General features: G+C 52.1%; 4 protein-coding genes across 4 annotated transcripts; 2 read left to right on the plus strand and 2 right to left on the minus strand.

Moving 5' to 3' along the window:
- Positions 1-363: 363 nt before the first annotated feature.
- LOZ57_006428 (uncharacterized protein) lies at positions 364-1,937 on the minus strand (the record flags this gene model as incomplete). The annotated part of the gene is made up of 3 exons (XM_049255446.1): positions 364-749; positions 1,005-1,185; positions 1,254-1,937. 3 exons carry the CDS (start codon positions 1,935-1,937, stop codon positions 364-366), a joined length of 1,251 nt encoding a protein of 416 aa, XP_049105590.1.
- A 9,009-nt stretch (positions 1,938-10,946) lies between these two features.
- LOZ57_006429 (uncharacterized protein) lies at positions 10,947-12,664 on the plus strand (the record flags this gene model as incomplete). The annotated part of the gene is made up of 7 exons (XM_049255447.1): positions 10,947-11,060; positions 11,149-11,316; positions 11,378-11,516; positions 11,576-11,704; positions 11,853-12,415; positions 12,475-12,597; positions 12,644-12,664. The coding sequence occupies 7 exons, from the start codon at positions 10,947-10,949 to the stop codon at positions 12,662-12,664; spliced, it is 1,257 nt and encodes a 418-aa protein (XP_049105591.1).
- A 134-nt stretch (positions 12,665-12,798) lies between these two features.
- ATS1 (alpha tubulin suppressor) lies at positions 12,799-13,905 on the minus strand (the record flags this gene model as incomplete). Its single annotated transcript, XM_049255448.1, has 1 exon — positions 12,799-13,905. One exon carries the CDS (start codon positions 13,903-13,905, stop codon positions 12,799-12,801), a length of 1,107 nt encoding a protein of 368 aa, XP_049105592.1.
- Positions 13,906-15,920: 2,015 nt separating this feature from the next.
- On the plus strand, positions 15,921-17,087 carry LOZ57_006431 (uncharacterized protein; the record flags this gene model as incomplete). The annotated part of the gene is made up of 1 exon (XM_049255449.1): positions 15,921-17,087. One exon carries the CDS (start codon positions 15,921-15,923, stop codon positions 17,085-17,087), a length of 1,167 nt encoding a protein of 388 aa, XP_049105593.1.
- Positions 17,088-18,801: the final 1,714 nt, after the last annotated feature.

The raw sequence follows: 18,801 nt of genomic DNA on the forward strand, positions 1-18,801 counted from the left end.
AGAGAAACTGGGTCAATATTAAAAGGGCCAAAAGGGCAAATAAGAAGAAGGTTGTGCAAGCTGGGGGTATGTAATGCAAACCAGAGAGAAGAAATAAAGGAAAAAAGACAACAAATTCAACACCAAATAAAACCAAACCAAATGTTGCTGGAAGTCATGGGGAGCGAAATCCTCGTCGGTGACCAGGCTATCCTATTGATAGTTGTTGAACTGGCCATCTGGGCCTGTGATTGTAGTAGATGTCAGCAGCGCCGCGCTATGTGATGCTGTTGCAAATATAGGCTTTGTGTTTAGGTCGTTGACAATGCCAATCCAATCCGCCTACAGTGAAGCGGATGGTTTACACAGAATGGAGACGTGATGTTACTCACGAGGCGGTGGTGGAGGCTGTTGATACATCTGGCTTCCCTGTCCATAGGGCGAATGTGGGTAGTTGGCGGGATATGTCGCGGGGATCTGGCCATTTCCAGACGGGTACACGAGTCCACCGCCAGTCGAGTTGCCGTATTGATTCGGTACTTGGCCGTCGGCGGACTGATATCCAATCGGCGGTAGCTGCGGACGAACGGGGCCAGCGTATGAGGTGGGCTGGCCTTGCTGGCCCGTCGACCCATTCGATGGATCAGTGGGAGCACTATTATCACCACCTTGACCCTGGACGACAGCGCGTTCCCTTTCCTCCGCGGCCTTGCGCTGGTTTTCTTCCTCCTTCTTTCGTGCTTTCCATTCTTTTCTGATTTCCTTGAATTCTAGAAAACGTCGAAAAAGAAATCATTAGCCGACCACTCAATGAAGATGAGATGCAATGAATTAGTTGGGTCTTGGCACGTCATGAGGTTAAGGTTCAGCGCCGTTCACGACGCTACTGCAACCCTACGCCGGCTGACACGCCAACGCGAGCGCCGTGTAACCTGGACTAGTAGGATACAGGGGAGCTCCATGACGCGCCGGCTCCCTCGTTCAAAACAAACAGCCCACGTCAGAGGAAAGCTGAGCACACATACCATCTGGAGTGCGCTTTGCGCCGTGCGATTGCATAGTAACGTGGGCATTCAAATGATTAAGAGTGCCGTAAGCTTTCTCACATCCATTCCATCCGCATTTGTACATTCGTTCAATTTCTTCGTATCTTCGTCGCGGTCGTTTATGCTGCTGGGAGCCGGGGATAGGAACAAAGGAATATACCTTGATGGAAAGAGTCATAGAAATTAGTAATGTTGATCGAAAACGCGTAAGGGGCAAGGGAGAAATACTTGTCCTGGGCGAGGTCCTGCCGTGGTCGCGGGCGAAGCAGTCCCTACGGTCGTTGCCGGAGAGTATGGACCGGGCAGACCTTGGTGCTGTCCATACTGATGAGGCCAATCTGGGCGCGCGTACATTTGAGGGGGCGGATGGCCTTGATACTGAGCCATCTCGTGGCCTTGGGGCTGGTACGGGGAGTAAGGAGGAGGATAGGTTGGGCTCGCCGCCGCAATTGAAGGATCTATAGGAACGTCCGTGTCAGACTTTACTTGGCTGGGATTGCGATGGCCAGTTTGCTGCTCATCTTGCAGGTTCATGGACGGACTTGTTGCTTGAGCCATACCTGCCGCGCCGCCGGCTTGGGTATGAGGCGCGTGGTGGTATTGAGGCTGTCGAGCGAGGTATTCCGGGTAAGGGGCTGGCTGCCGAACCGAGGGCGGTGGGGGAGGTTGGCCGGCTTGGTTGAGGGCGTAATCCGGTTGCGCAGCGGTGTTGCTGGCGGGACGAGAGTCGGTTGGGGAGGTGTACTGAGCAGGCGCTCTGCTCTCTGCGGGCGAGGAGTTGTATTGGGGAGACGCAACAGCGGCCGCAGCAGTAGTCTGGTCTGCAGCTGACTGTTCAGATTCTGGTTGCGCCAAGTTTGGAGATGCAGAGTTCAAACCTGACTGCGCGTAATCCGTGGCAGGTCTGTCCATATAATAGACTTGTCGCGTGGCCCTAACTAAATAGGTCCCCTGTGTATCCTCCGACAAGAACCTCGCGATATTAGCGGCGGGTGGCTTCGCTCAGTCCAGTCGATTTGGGTCAGGATAAATTATATGATTATGTATGTAGGCACGAAAAAAAGTGCCGGTTGAAAAGAAGAGCCGGTTAAGTCTCGTTTTTGACCGTACCAAAGCGTTCCTTTTTAGGTTCCAAACAGCGGGCACGAAACAGGGAGCTCAGGACCACGAACTAGTCCTGTAATAATAGGTTTGGCGAAAGGGAAAAGATGGTATTGTGGACTGCAGCCCAAACAAATGGCGTAGAAACTTGTGTTGATCTAAAACCACGCTTTCTTGGGGTGGGCTGGCGATTTACACTCTTTTTTAGTGGGCTCGGGTGGGAAAGTCCTGCAAGACGGTACCACAGAGTCGAGAAAGTAAATGCCCAAGATACCAAACCAAGAGTGTATCAGCCGTTTCGGTGCACGAAGTAGGGGTGCGTCGGTGGTTAATAGCGTGGCTCTCTAGTAGCAAGATACTGGTCTGTGCTGACCAAAAAAGTCGCGAAACACAGTAACCCAGTAGGGGAAAGACCGGTATTGGCGGAGTTTTGGCAGAGCAAGGAGGAGAAATACGACCGGAGTTTTCTCTGTATAGTTGGCTTTGAGACGATGGTGTCGCGGTGGCAATTGTCTCTGTTTTTGAACTAAAATTCGAGCCACTTGCAGCAAAGTTGAAATATTTTAGAGGAGCTAAGATTGGTCGTGTCTGGCGCAGTGGGACCTGCAGCAGGAGAAGCCGATGAAAAACTGGACGCGACCAAGAGGCCTGCTTGAGATAGCCGACGGACTGGGTTGAATCAAGGGTGGAACCGTTCCGCAGGGAATAGAGAACAAGCAATGAGGAGAGATAATGGTAGCGTGAAAAGACAATCCGGCGGACGCTTGTGCTTAGTTAAATGTACCGAAATGCAAAGCGTGTGCGGTGCGTATAAACGGTACTGGACCGTCTGAGTGGGAAGTAACTCAAATCAACCTGACGTCCCCTGGTTTGTTGGCGGATACGATGAAATCGATTGGAAGGGGTGGAGATCGTAATCTTTTTTTTCCTGCGCTTTTCCTTTCTCCTTTTGGTCACTCTTTACTCCACAAGGCAATGGGATTTGGATGTTATGGAAGGGATGATAAGGGTATTCAGATACCAGAAAACACACAGTTCAACGTGTGTTTTGGAGCCTACTAGGGTCTCAATGCCCTTTTTTTCTTCTCTCTTTCTCGTTCTCTCTCACCGATCACAAGAATTCTGGATGTCCCCTGCGCGTCGCCCTAGCCGGTAAGGAACTCGGCACTGCCAGATCGCGGCGCGCGGGTGTGGAGCTCGTCGAGTACTGGGTAGACAAAAACCGGACAAGGATTCGCGTCTTGGTTTTTGGGGGCCAAGTCCAGGCGCAATCCTAGCGATTAAATTTTTGGCGGACTCTGATAACCCGATGAAAAGCAACGGGGTTCCACTCTGCGAGAACTGGGTCTCACCCTTTCCGTTGAAAAAAAAAAAAAAAAAGTGTGCGGTTCCCCCAAGCAGGGGTCTGGAGAAATTGCTTTGCTTTGGCGGCGTCCACGGACGCAATCCAGTGGTTGGCTTGTGAGCAGCAGCGATTCCTGATTGCTCTCCAGAGCGACAGCCACACGGCGGCGAAAGCTTAAATGGTGTATTAGACTGCCCCCTCTGGCGGACGGCCAGCGGTAAGGCTCTGTGCTCCTGTTTGATCCTGATCGGAAGGCCAGCGACGGTGAGCTTGGGCCCCTCCTGTTTCTGCGAATAATGGGCAGCTGCTGAGACCCTTTTTTTGTTCTCTTGTGACTCTGTGAGGCCACCGACACGACCCACGCGTCCTAAACCTTTTTAGCCCCGAAGTTATTTTATTATTATGGCGGTAATTTCGCAGCCAGGGCGGCTGGACTCGTGGTTTGTTGCACACCCAAGGATGGAGCGAAGGTTGAACTAGTCGAAAGCGTCGTAGTGTGGCCGAGTAGCGTCAAAGGAGTGGTGCAGCGCGATAGCCTGAGATGGCTTTAGTGCGGTGGTGTGCGGAGGAGGAGGAGGAAGGAGGAGCTGCCGGGGGAGAAAAGGCGTGAAAAGTCAATCCGCACAGGCTCGGTTACGGACGCGCTAGTAACTTTCACCGCCCGGCCGTGGCGGCAAACTCAGCGGCGGCGCGCACGGGGAGCCCGCTGCCGCCCAATCACGCCGCGCCCGCCGCCCGCTGACTCAGCGCGCCTGTGGACGTACCGTAATTACGCGGCGCGGCGTCCGGCGCTGGCCCGCGGGCTTGCTGCTGGGCGACTTGCCGGGCTGCCTGGCCCATCCCGTTGCGCAGAAGGGAGGGGGCGGCACTGCCCTGCTGCCACGGCTGTAACTGTTGTTGTTGATGTGCAGCGCGGGCCTGGTGGCCGCATGGCGCAGATGCACGCGCAAACCCAGGCGGGCAACGCGCAACGCGCATCTAGTATTCTGGTATGTCGTATGTCATGGTACATACCTCCGCACACGCCGCAACCGCGCAATCCGCACGCACCCCGCCCCTTGCCACAATACGCTGGAGTATCGCCCGTACCGAGGATCAAACCCGACTTTCACAAGCTCCGGCGGCGGCGACGGTGGGCCACACTCGCCTCCGATATCAAGTTGTGGCTACATACACGCTCAGCACGCGCAGCCCGCGCTGGGACGTCACGCTGGGAACTTCATGCCCGATACGATCGCTATCTCGCTCGGGGCAAGGGAACGTCGCCGCAGCGCTGCCAGGTCGGCCGTCGCTTGCTGAAACGCCATGGTGATCGGATCGCGACTGCTGGACAAACAAGCGAGCCTGCAACCACAAGAGAGGCATTTGATGCCGCGTGCTTCCAGCTGGCCATGCAGCCCTCCATCCCTCCTCCTTGGTTGACAGGTTTTTTGTATACGAACCTCCGCGGCCAGACGTCCATGCGCGGCCCCTCTGGGCGTCTTGCGTGGATCGTGCATGATCAGCTGGCAACACGCCGCCCAGCCCACCGCGCAGCAGCAGCAGCAGCCTGCAGAGCATGGCAGACCAGACAGGACAGCATTTCTTACCCGTCGACGTTGCGATCTCCTGCGATGTCTGGCCTTTTCGACCTGCGCGCCGCAGAGCCAAGCGGGGTGAGCTCTCGAATACCACCCTAATCCCCACCCCCTGGCCACCCCGTCATCCCCAAGCTTTGCGGGAAATAATAATAATAACAGTTCAGCTCTTTTTGCTCCTGAATCCAAAACATTTTTCCCCCAGGAGTGGAGCCCATTTTGACTCCGGCTGTCTTTGTTTTTTTTCGCTAAAAGATGATCATTTTGAGAACCAATGGCCCCCGTGCTTTTCCTGGCCAACCGTCTCCCATGCACGTAACCCACTTGGTCGTAGGCGCAGGACTGCTTGCCATGCGCTACAAGCTTTCCTAGTGTTGAATTGATACGTCAGTTTGAGAGCCGTGAGCCCACGGCACCCACCGTTGGTTGCACTCTCCATCATCACCCAGGGCGGCTCACGGCTTAGTGCGCTGCCTTTCCGGCCTGCACCTGCTAGGGGCGCGACATGTCGACGCGGTCACGGGGCCTGTCGCTCCACTCAATACGAAGCGCCAGCAGCCAGCATCGATGTTGTCCATGCCCAGCCAGCCCAGCTGCGTCTTCTCCATCTCCTCGGGATTATTGCGTGAACCGCCATCGTTTTTCTCCAACGGCGGTGGAGTACAAAACGTCACGAGCGAACATGAGTAATGGCTTCACCCAAGCCGAGTTTGCATGAATACTCTGAAGCAGATGTTTACCCAAAAAACTTGAATCAAGTAGTGACAGAAGCACGTCCCAAGTAAATGGCGCCATTCCTGTTCGTGACCAAGGTAATTGATTGGGGAGTGGACCCGGGAATTTCAGCTGCTGATCGTCTCCTTGGTATCGTCATTGCAGCTCTGTCGCAGGCAGGCGCTGATCACAGGCATTTCTCCTTTTTTTTCATATGCATGGCTCTCTCATCCTTCGGCCATAACTTTTGCTTCTAGGCACGCCATATTGCCACTCTCATGCAGGCCGCGTCGGAGATGCATTTGGGCACCCACAACTTGAATCCGGAACTTGGTTCCTTTCCCCAGCCTTTTTTCTTCAAGACATTGATTCCTTCCAGCCCTATATTCCAAGGCTCGAAGCTTCAACTCACTTTTTTAGAGCGCTGGACTAACAGGGACCAGGGGAAATAATGCCCACCCGTCGAGCCTGAGGTTGAATTCTAGAAGCTCCCGCTTCCGGACTTCCGACTGCACCGTTTGGTTTTCGAGAAGATCATTTGTGCACTGTCAAACTCATGATGAGCGTTGATCCGGCCTTCGCAACTAATTCCGCATTGTGTATACTGGACACTGTACTACCGCCATACCGAACTCACAGTACATACGATCGTCGGGGCCAGATGTGAAATAAACGGCGAGCCGTGTGCGCGCATCACCAACATCAACTCGGCGACCTGCAGGTCTGCCAGGGTGCGAACACCCTTGATCCCGTAGCAAGCATCCATACGGCGGCATCGCTCGTACTGCAAGCGATCACCACTACTGCAACTGGGTGCACTACCCCGCGGTCTCTTCTGCCAACTAATCTTAGCGTGTTCCGGCGAGCGGAGACTGGGCCTAGCATTGAGTTCCCCAAAGAGCCGCGGCTAAGTGCTAGTTTGGCCGTGGCACCTGTCAGCCACGCCCCTTGTAGGAAAGCACGTCAACCCAGGCTGCGCTTTGGAATCTCTGGGTCGCCTATCAAGTTCTGACAAGATCATCGCGCGGAGCACGCCTCCTTGATCTTTTGGTAGCAGGCTGCTCAGGTGCCCCCCCTGGCTGCTGCCAGCAACGTGGGGCTCCAGCAACTCAGCAACTCTGGCGGGCGGTCGAGCGGCTAACACACTAGCCTCCTAAGCCAGGGTGCTGCAACACTGCGCCCGCTAAGAGAAGCATGGGGTTGCAAGCGTGATACCAAAATTACAAAACAACCTGGCCTCCGGATTCGGTGCCTGGGCTACCTAGTTAGTTCACTGCCTAACTAGCCAGATAGGCGCCAGCCCAAGCGGCGTTTTTAGCATCAGGAACAGTGCAATGGTTTGATGTTAGTATGAACATATAAGAATTGTTTCGGCGCGTCCCGCGATGACGACTGTAGCATGAATAAAAAATCAAGGTATGATGTATGCACCCCCAAACCCATCACCACGCATATCCCCCGCAACGTGACGAGCCACATCAAACCAGAGGCGGCCCCGGAGTGCCAGACACACATGTGAACAATGCATCCCGTCCGCAGTAACAGCAAAACCGTCTGGCCAGCCCGAGAATACGCCTGGGATTCCCCGAATGGGCAGTTCCTGGAAAGCGTGTGGTATGTGTGGCCGGAGAAGCCTCGAGCATTGGTATTTCGGCTTGGCGCCTTCCTGGCCTGCCGCTGCCCAATCAGCGCGACCTGCTGGGCGGCTGGATTCGTCCCGATTGAACCTTTCTCGCGACATGGTTCGCGAGCGAGCAGGTCCCTGCATCTCCCGCCCTTCTCCTCTCGACACGGGTCAGAAAGGCCAGAGAGAGGGGGGGCGGCATTGCCGGCTCGGAGTTACGGGCAACGAATGCGTCGTGCAAGTCGGCGTCCCGCATAGGAGGATTCTTATTTTCTGTGGAGGTGGATATGGCTGCTCCCCTATATGATATGCGCAGCTGCACACTACTACTGCTTTACTTACATCTTTCTCCGTACCCGCACATACATCTGAGGGGTTCGAGAAATGTTCTACGGAAGCTAGGCTGTCTCAGGAAATAGTAGGTGCTTCTTCTCCGCACAAAGTCGCACTTAAACAGCGCGATGACAAAAAAAAAAAATCCCTAAGCCGGGCGGCGGGCTGTCGCGCGGGCGTCCCGCCCCATCTGTCTCTCAGGGTGCAGGCTGGCTCAACCCGGCCACGAGTTGCCAAGGGCTCACCATATCGCAGGCCAATCCCTGGCAGTATCATCTCACAGTAACGGGGATGCCGGGCGCACCAAATTCAAAACAATTAGTGAACCAAGACCCTGGAACTCTAAGGGCGAGTAAATGACCAGTGCCACTGCTATTAATATATTTTTTTCGTGTTCTTTTTGTCTTTCTTCATTATTAGTATGGGATGCTGTTGTGATCTGAAAGAAAACACAATCAATAATAATAAGACGGCCTCGGCTTGACTGATGCTCCTCTCCACAAAAGACAAAAAAAAGCCACACGAGGGAAATTATTGCAAGTCGGTTGCTCGTGACGCAAACCGTTATTTTCCGATGTGATCTGCCTCATATGATCGGTTTCATTGCAGATGGTATCTGGATAGATGGAGGCGCGGAAGAATTCATGTACGGGAGGGGGGGCAGCCTTTAAGACAAGGATACTGTGCGAGATTAATCACTTGCGGAGAAAAGAGAGAGTATGCACCAATTACCGTTCGCATCTCGATCGACCTTGCGACTGGGGGGTGGAGAAAAACGTTGCCCTCTGCCCTCTTACCTCGGGAGTTTTCTCCTCTTCCCACCTTGTGCATCTCTGTTATCAACCAAAAAGAAAATGTCAGCTTTACGAAGCAGAAGATGTGATGCATCCACGCGTAGTTAACGGCCTCTGTATGGTCATGTTTTTTGTGCCAGCATGATGGCCGCCCCAACGACCGGGCAAAGATCACCGCCATTGGGCGCAGCACAATCCCACCGAAAGCTGCGCGGCCACCCGGATGCCCGACATTTTGGCAAAAAGATCAGTGTCGAGGGCAGGTCTGATCAGGCGCCTCGTTCGTTCCCCCGCGCGATTTGGGGTTTTTTCTTCATGCGTCAAGTCAGGAACGTCACATATATAATCGAGCTGGCGGGCGCGCGATTGGCTGCTCATATTGTTCAATGCTGGCGTAAAAAGCCCGCATAAGAATATTTTGCGATGGGAAAGCTGATTCGCCCAGGCCGAAACAACTTGGACAGGGAACCCTCCACTGCGCTCTCCCCCTCTTGCTATCTTTTCTGATGCACGCCCTTCTTTTTTTTCTTTTTTTTTTTTTTCTTTCGTCTTTGCTTTTCTGCGGCCAGCCTAAAACGATCGACCCCGGACTGAGCACTAATATCAGCTAGAATTTTCCTTCGCCTAGCAACTGCCCATTCTGGCCCGGAGCCAGCGCCCCTTGCTTTTTCCTAAGCGTCAGGCGAGTGGATGCCCATCAGATTGCGACACAACTAGGGCCGTTTCGACGGCCGCCAATGATGGGCCATCGGGCTGCTATTCCCGTCCCATCCCCCTGCTCTTGCGCTATCAGCTAGCCGCATCTGCCACGTGAGAAAGTAGCTTTCCAAGAGCCGGTGGAGCGTGTTGATAAGTTACACCGTATCCAATATTATTACTTTGGTGCTCAGATGCAGGATATTTTATTGTTGGCCTCAGCCGGCTCATAACAGGAATAATTATAATGGCTAACCACAAGGTCCTCCGGTCCTCGCCCGGCCAGGGCTGATGTCATGAGTATGGCCGTCATATGCCACGGGCCACCCCGGCAAAAGCGACCTGCCCATTTTGTGTTTCAGCAAGAGGTTGCAGGACCACATTTTCACGTTCACATAACTACTACTACTACTACTAACTACGGTGTGGAGTCCAGGCTCTCCATGCCCTTGTCAGTTGCATAGACAACATACAATATCCCCTGCGCGATCTGGAAAAAAAAATAACAAAAATGAGGCTGGACCTCGATACATACATATGCAGACGCTTACTACATGGTGATGAAACCAAACTATTAGCAGATGAAACTTCAACCTTCGGAATCCTTCTTGAACATAGATGTGTAATAATAATAATTAGGCGTGTAGGTGAAAAGGGGTGGGCTGCCGCCGTTATCACTTTTTATCAAGGGATTCGTTTGCAAGGATTCTGACCAAGCTTGTTGAGGAAGCCCAGCGCGGCTCCTTCTTGCAACTCTCACGTCAAATCGCGCATAGGAACTCAACAGCGGCCCAACCAACTAACCGCGCGACGTGCTAGCTAACTAACGAAGGCGGCTCAGTAGTGAGTCGGATTAGCCGCACGGCCGCTACCTGTTAGCGCCGACCCCCACTGAGCAGTCGGAGACTTCTAACCTTAGCTCTGGTGCGCGCGAGCGCTGGGGCATGGAATTAGTTACGTGCGTGCGCACTTTTTAGGCGTCATCTTGCCGCTAACCTGCTACTACTACCTAACCAACTAGTTCACCCCGTCCAGCGGTGCCTGCTACCCTGCCGGCTTGGCCGCTCTGTAAGGCTTCTCCGAAAGTAGACTTTTGATATTGGATGTAACTGCCCATGCTTTCCGCAAGTTGCTATCTCCGCGGCGGTGGAGAGAGAGGGGAAGTTAATTTTTTTTCTAGAAGGATACTTGAAAGCCGTCTTGCAACCGGGAAACGCGGAATTTACCCGGTGGGATTGATCAAAAATCACGCTGGGATGTTGGGCACGGCTCGAGATGTTGGCGAAGACATCCAGCGAGATATTCCACATCCAGCCCCTATAGCTACCGGTGTATGCTCAAAAACGCCCCTGAGTCTATTATTATTTCTAATACAAGAGCTTTTCTGGCTATCCACTCAAGCCACCGCCGTACTGTCAATACCTCATGACTGTGATGTGTCGCACGATATTTGTCATGACAATCCGCCCGGAGATCCTACAACTTATCCATACGGAAATCCGAGGGCCCCAGGCTCTAGCGCCATATTTCAATTGCCGATTAACAATTCGCCAGGGCGTCTATATGTGCCCCTTGTATAGGAAAACATAGCGTGTTTGTCGCAAGTGCATCCGTAATGAACCTCGCCGATTAGTAAGACGCGCTTAACTAGAGCCTCCTCCCGATCTGGGGACTCACGACCATGGGCCCATGGGGACGGTACTCTCTAGGGTAATACTCCAAGTAATACCAAGCAATATGGCTTCTGTTTCGTTTACTTTAGCTCCAGAAGCTATTCTACAATTCCATGATATCCTAGTGTGTTTGGCGAAGTTCAATGATGCGGTGTCCATCGAAGCAGAACATGATTTTGTAAAAAAGAATACCCCCTCCCTCCCCAAAAATCCCAGTACACTTTTCTGCTTCTGAAAGTAGATGGGACTAACGAAGAGAATACCAGCTCCGCTTTTCTACGTTGAATGCCACAAAGTCTGGCTATGCCTCGTTCAGATTTGATGCTACCTCGTTTTTCAACGAGTACTCGTTCGATGGCTCCAGACGCGGCAGTGCCATGACTTCCAATGCGCGAAGTGGAGCGAGAAAATTGTCGTGCCAAATATACATCAAGGTCTTACTTAAACGCTTCCTTTCTTTTGCAATGCTTTATCTCAGGGGCTGACCAGCCCCAGGCGCTACTATCCGTATTCAAGGGTAGGAGTCTCGACTTCAAAGACAAAGACACGGCTGTTGAGCGGTGTGAGGTTCAAATATTTGATGAACCAGACGAAACTGAATGTAGAGCTGTGATACGAATGATATGCAAGCATGGTGAGAAGCGATGTAACCGTGTTGTTTTGTTTTACCTGGTGGTTAATGACAATATATAGGTGTTGTCAAAACATCCAAGTTGACGTACGAATCGGTGGAAGTTAAACATGCTGTATTCGACAAGTCCAAGACAAAAAATAAATGGGCTATAAATTCAAAATTTCTGAGAGAAATTGTGGAATATTTTGGTCCGTCAGCTGAACAGTTAGATATATTCACAGACAACGGGAAAGCTATTTTTACCAGCTTTACTACAAAAATTACCAATGGCAAAGGCAGGTGGTCCTAAAAGAACCCAAGAATCAATTATAAAACAGATCTAACTGTTCACTTTAGAAATTTTAAAGAAACCCGTGCATACCTCTGTCTCCATCAATATTCGAGATTTCGAAGAGTGCGCTGTCGAGGAGAGACTACACGTTGCAACCAGCGTTAAAGACTTCAAAGCAATTATAATCCATGCAGACACCTTAAAAACCCTGATAACTGCACGATATACTAAGCCATGCCGGCCCTTGCAGCTTTCCTACCAGTCAGGCGGTGTGACGTGCGAATTTACTCTGATGACGAGAGGAGAGGCCGGAGATGCAGACGCTGCATCCAACGCTGATACCCGCGAGCTCTCTGCTATGCCATATTCTAAGCCTCCACAGACGGCTTCTGTCAATGATGAAACAAACGTTACAGCTGCCGAGATAGATGCTCCAGAGAATGAAGTTGTTCCAAGGCCTTTCCATGGGGCTGCTATTCAAGATACACCGCAAGAGTTACCGCCAATAGGGGCATCCTTTGATCGAGATAGTTTGTTCGTTCCACTGGACGATGATCGCCAGTGGGACGAGCCTCAGTATGAGGAAGAGCAGGAAGACATCCTTGGTTGGGATGCAAATCTGGATCAGGTAAGAAAATCCGGCTGCCTGTCACTCGTCGGTTCGTTCATTTCGTTGATATAATCCAGGGCTCGATGCAAGCACGTCTCGTTGAAACTCGCCAGGATCACCCAGCTAGAACTATAAAAGGAGAGAAGCGAGATGGGGAGTTTGAGCCTCCGGCAATTCCCCCTACGCAGCGAATATCTCAGGTATGTCTTGCAAACACTTTTCATTCGAACAATCTGACCACTGTAGATACGAGGTCTGTTTGACTGAAGTGGTAGTACACCTGCTCAGCTGACGGCGCCGACAATTGGGTCGCAATGCGCCATGGGGCAAGTTCGTTCGCAATAGTTGCTATTGCATGATAACCCTGTGCTTCTATGCAAAAGCCAGCTTTTCACATAATTTTACTCTACCGTCAACCAGCTTGTGGCGCACCCTGCCCCAACGACACTAATGACTGGCTCCGCACCATGATCGAATGGAACCTTTGCATATCGACCAGCCACATTGCCTTGGTCGTCCGTCTCTGCGCCACAGTTGCCGTGCTCGCCCCAGCCAAAGGCAATAACCTCCTTCTTATCAATGACAGCAACAACGTGCTCGCTACCAACTCCAATTGATGTGGTATCAGGGATTTTAGGTGGTGGTAGCTGCCCACGATCATTTCGACCCCATGCCATTATTCTTCCACTTGAATTGTGGCTGTATATACCGTGCCAGCTTGCTGCAACCATTGTATAGCCCCCCAGATTCAACGGAGCAGCAGATTGTATGCCCCATTTATCTGAACCAAGGACTAGCAGAGAGCCATCCTTTTGGTCCCCAACGAATGCAGTAAATTCTCTTCCACATGCAACTTGTCTTATTGCAAAAGGAACATCGATTCTCTGTGGAGACCAGCATATCTTCTGTTTGATGTCCGGTTCTCCAAGTTGGCCTTTCCTTGCATTCCCCCAGCCATAAACATCTCCATTAGATAGAACAGCAACTGTATGCCCAACACTGCCGGAAAGACAAACTACCTTGGTCCCCTCGGGCGGAAAGCCAACCATGCGCATGGGCACTTTTGCCTCCGTGACATTCTCCCCGAGTCCCAGCTCTCCTTTCATTCCAACACCAGCCACGTAAACGTGCCCAGTATCTTTCTCCACAAAACAAGAGGACTCCCAAGTTGCCGACACGGCAGCAAATCGACATACGATCCTCTCACCGTCGCGAATAATGACCCTGCTAAACTCCAGTAACTCCTCTGCATCATGCGCACATCTTCCGCTTCCATTGGAGCCAGCCGCATACACCGCTCCAGACCCATAAATAACCAGGGAATGGTTCCCTCCTGCTGCCAGATGGGTAACAAGGTCCTTTTCACGGCTATTCGGGCAGTTGGCGTTGTCATTTTTATCTATGAAAGGATCTGGTCGAAATAAACATCTGGTCGGCTGAGAGACGTCATCTTTATGGCCTAGGCCGAGTTGCCCAGACCCGTTTGAGCCAAAGGAGTAGAGCTGCATCCTGGAATTGATTGCCTTTTAGGTTTTCCTTTTTTTTTTGTTGGTGGGGGTGTATGGAATACTTTGTACCAAAATTAGAAACTTTATCACCCTTAGGACAAGAGATCTAGGTTTTAATCATATTATTCGGATTCGGAGTATCTGTGGAGGCCCTTTTGGGCCCGCAGCGGAGCGGAGGAAGTTTTGTTGAGGCCAGTGTTCCACGCGGGGCGGAAATTGATAGTCACGTGTAACTAGTTATTGAGACCTGCAAGGACATGCGCAGAAACGCGCATTGCATTATTATTGTAGTCCTTGACACAGCCTACTCTAGCCAATCCTATCCTACTATGTATATTCTGGCGAGACCCAATGGGCATGTTCAAATACCCCATATCTCTATAAATCGCTGTCTATTTCATACTGTGTTGATGCACTACGCGGGAATACTATGTTGTATAGTCGTATGTACCCCGTATAGAGTAAGTACTCATAGGTTAAGATCATATTTTAAAGGTAGTAGCTCTATATGTTTTGCTGGTGCCTTTTATGAGAGCTAATTCATAGAGAAAGGCTGGCCTGAATCAAGTATACCAGCCTAATTCCTGACCGCCTTGCAGGAGTAACTTAAAATAAAAATCTTCGGAGAGATGACAGATATAATGACATATTGTATATTAAACTCTTTGAAGTAATGATGTCGAAGATATCCGAGATTCCGAGGGCGGCAAAATTGCCTATAAAAAGGAGTAATACCAGGACGACAGCTCCATCCGTAGGGCTGGAATTGCGGTGAGAAGAGTGGAGAGAAAATGCCCGCTAACAACAGTAAATGCCCGGGAGAAGCGGTTTGGATGCCCAGAACGACAAGGACATGGTCAGCAACACACTTTCTTGCCGGATCGGGAGACAATACGCCGGAAACTCAGTATGGCGCGATGAATGCAGCCGCGAATGTCAGGCTCCTTTGTTTGTTCCACGAAAGGCGACTCGCAATGTCGGAAAATACATCCATCCTTGGGTCGATGGCGGGGTCAAGATTGTTATTCCCGCATAGTATTTCGAGGATCACAAGGCAGAGAGAAAGCCAGTGACAGTATCTCCTCGCGCGCCAAAGTAAATTATATTTCAGATCACGTAGGCCGGAGTTGAAGACAGAACCCACTTTTATATTATTAGGGTTCTGGATTCGTGTTGGGGCGGCGGTGGGAGGGGAATCCGAAGTCGCGACGGTCCGTTCCATGCTGGTCGTTCATGCGGGCTAAAAACCGCCATTTGTGGAACCTAAAGCTCCCATGCTCTCTTGCTCTCTGGCCGACACACAGCACGCCGCCCGCCAATGCCACCGCGATCTCGCACCACGTCCTGGCATCGGGCTTCTCGCGGCGATATTTTGGCCGTTGGCCAGGGCGGATTGATGCCAAGCCGCCGTTGCGTGCGAAGTGGGCGCGTCGCGGGGCTGTGATAGGCCAGACGGCGGGCGATGATGTTGCTGCTTCGACGCCCTGGCATCGCAAGCTGTTTGACCAGCAGGAATTGCTGCGCTTGTTTCGCGTCCGCTCCCGGCCAGTCCGTCGTCAGCTCGCGGGATGCCGGCTGCCAATTGCCCGTCTGGGTGCCGCAGAGGCGAGGGTGCCGCGTAGGAGCCCCCACAGTATAGGTATGCGGCCCCGGCGCCGGCAGCAGCAGGCCGGGTGTCTGGATGGGCATACATGCACATGTCCAGCACGCACCACCGCCCAAGATCCCAGCAGCAGCAAAGTGCCGCGTTACTAATCACTGCAGGAGGCAACCTCCGTCTGCCCAACCCCTCCTCGCCCCCCCTGCCCCTCCTTCCCTTCTGCTGCTGAACAACGCACCTCCCGCTCCACTCCCTTCACTTCACCTCACTTCCCTCCTCTCTCTCTCTCTCTCTCTTCTATCTTTTCTGTTTATCCTCCATCTTCTGCGCTGGGAATCTTCTATTCTTGATTCCTACTCTCACCGATTCTTTTCTACCCACCTTCTGCTATCAAAACAACCACACCACCGCCATCATGGTTAAGAAGGCTGTTCACTTTGGTGGTGGCAACATTGGCCGTGGCTTTGTTGGTGAATTCCTTCATGAGTCTGACTATGAGGTCGTCTTCGTTGATGTGATGGACTCGATCATCGATGCCCTTCAAAAAGCATCGTCCTACAAGGTCACTGAAGTTAGCAACGAGGGAGAACATACCAAGACCGTCACCAACTATCGTGCCATCAACTCCAAGCACAACCTTGACGATGTCGTGAATGAGATCTCCACCGCTGACATTGTCACCTGCGCTGTTGGTCCCAACATCCTGAAATTCATTGCTTCTCCAATTGCTAAAGGCATTGACGCCCGCACCATCGAGAAACCGCTCGCTGTTGTCGCTTGTGAGAACGCCATTGGTGCTACCGATAACCTCCATGGATTTATCAAAGAACATACTGATGCCTCTCGCCTCGAATCCCTTCCTTCTCGAGCCCGATTTGCCAATTCCGCCATCGACCGCATCGTTCCCACTCAGGACCCCAACGCGGGCCTCGACGTCAAAATCGAAAAGTTCTACGAATGGGTTGTGGACAAGACTCCATTTGGTGAATGGGGACACCCAGACATCAAAGCTATCCACTGGGTTGACAACTTGGAGCCATACATTGAACGCAAGCTTTACACTGTCAACACTGGACACGCTACCGCTGCTTACTACGGTTACAACATGGGAAAAAAGACTATCTACGAATCCATGAGTGACGAGAAGATTCGCGGCCATGTCAACGATGCTCTCTCCGAGACCTCGGCTCTTATTGTGGAGAAACACGGCATCTCACCAGAAGAGCAACGCAAGTATGTCGAGGCTATCATCACCCGTATTTCCAACCCCCACCTCGAGGATGTTGTTCAGCGCGTTGGTCGTGCTCCCCTTCGCAAGCTCGGCCGCAAGGAACGTTTCATCGGGCCCGCCTCTCAGTTGGCTGAGCGTGGAAAGAAGGTCGACGCCCTGTTGGGTGCTCTGGAACAGGCATTGCGATTCCAAAACGTCCCCGAAGATGACGAGAGTTCCGAGCTCGCTAAAATCATGAAGGCCGAATCCGCCGAGGCAGCAACCACCAAACTGACCGGCTTGGAGAAGGACCATCCTCTCTTTGCGCGTGTCGTCGAACGCGTTGCAAAGGTCCAGGGCGAATCCAAGTAAGATTCTACTAGCTAGTTCCTTACATACCATGCTGGTTTCGGCTTGTGGGTAAACCTTCGGCTGTAGCTCACGATTACACACGAAAACAAAGCACCCGACAGACGTAACAACCTTCGGATTTCGACCGATAAGCAAAGGTGCCTCGGAAGGATAATGACTTTATGGGAGCATGAGGCTATTTCTCTTTTTTTTTCTCTTTAAAAAATACCATGGCATGGGCTTACAAATGCATTGACATTCAAACTTCTCTTCAGTTAGCTAGGCGGCTCTGCTCTCTATTAAATGACCAAATAATCAAAATGCAACTTTATCATACATAATTTTTCTCTTTTGTGGTGCAAAGGGAATTTACAACATGATGTCATTACCAGCAAAACTTGGTTCCTGGTTCAGCCAAGAAGTCTGTGTAGATCCTCAGTAAGTATATACTCACAACAGACATTGACATAGAACGTTGTAATGCTTGATTTGATACAGGGGAACTTCTAGTAAAGATATTATTATTGAGGGTTATGAAAAAAGCCACGCGTCAAAGCTGAAATCTCCCATGCCCCTTCTAAGAGGTAAAGCCGAAGCTGGTCTAGAATTTATGTAGAGGAGCTATTTTGAGTGGCATTTGTGAGGTTTGCTATCGCATACGCAAGCCCAACTTGGTATGTGATTGGGCATCGTGATGTCTTCACCCATGCTCTTCAGGTGCGAAAAATCACGCAGCGTGTCTTCGTGAGCAGCCAAAGAGACGTTGGACGGTCTCGATCGATTGAGGGGCTCGGTTGATAGCGAGCCGATAAGGTAATTTCCATACGGTACAGTACGGCGCATTCCGCCTGCGATAACACAAACTTTCCCGGGAATACAGCCGTAATACCCACTTAACTAATACACGCGCAGCCCCTCACCAACACGGTGGCGGTGCAACGACCGCGATACGACGGGGAAGCCAGCGTCGCTGTGAGTGCAGGGCAGGGCAGGGCAGGCCGGGGCGGGTGACCTCACAGGGCGGACCGCCAAACCAAGTTCTCGCAGGGCCGTCGACACGCTGGCAAACCACCCAGCGTCCCCGTCCCCGCGCGCGCCATGATGTCAGTGGCCCTCTCGTAGTTAGTCGTTTGCCCGGCGCGGGTGCATGTGCCGCATGCCCCGATCTGGCGGCCCTCTCGCTGCCATCAATAATCGTCCTGTCTGCCTGCATGTACCACGGACTCTGGCCGGCCGCGGGCAGCCGCAGCGTTGGCTCGTACCTGTACTCCCGGCCCACGGATGCGCCCGCCCATCCGCCAGGATCGGAGCGAGGCCAGATAAACCCGCAGTTTTCCCCCGCCGGCCCCCATTGGGCTCTGACTCTGTGCGTATTGTTCGTCTGGTCGCTGGGGAGAGGCTGCGTCTGCGGAGGCTGCCGGATTTCGGATTTTTGCTGGGACACGCGAGACACACAGCACGGTAAGTTGTCCTGGCGTTTTGGTTCTCGCAGAGCTGGCGTGAGCAAACTGGTTGTGAACCATGGGTCTTGGGGGGTGTGAACTAGCCTGGTCCAAAGCTTCACCTTGTTTTGGCCTCGACAAGGTCTTTTCCTTGGGCTGTGGCCAATGTGTCAAGCATTTGTTTCTTCCTGCTTGTTTCTGCTCGTGGTTCTTCCTTTTTCCATACAAACAGAGACTTTGTCTTTCACACCTGTCCTGTCACAGCCAGGGAGTGAGACATACGGTCCAATGCT

Source organism: Ophidiomyces ophidiicola (assembly GCF_022830035.1).
Source record: "Ophidiomyces ophidiicola strain CBS 122913 chromosome Unknown scaffold_42, whole genome shotgun sequence".
Classification (NCBI taxonomy): Eukaryota; Fungi; Ascomycota; class Eurotiomycetes; order Onygenales; family Onygenaceae; genus Ophidiomyces; species Ophidiomyces ophidiicola.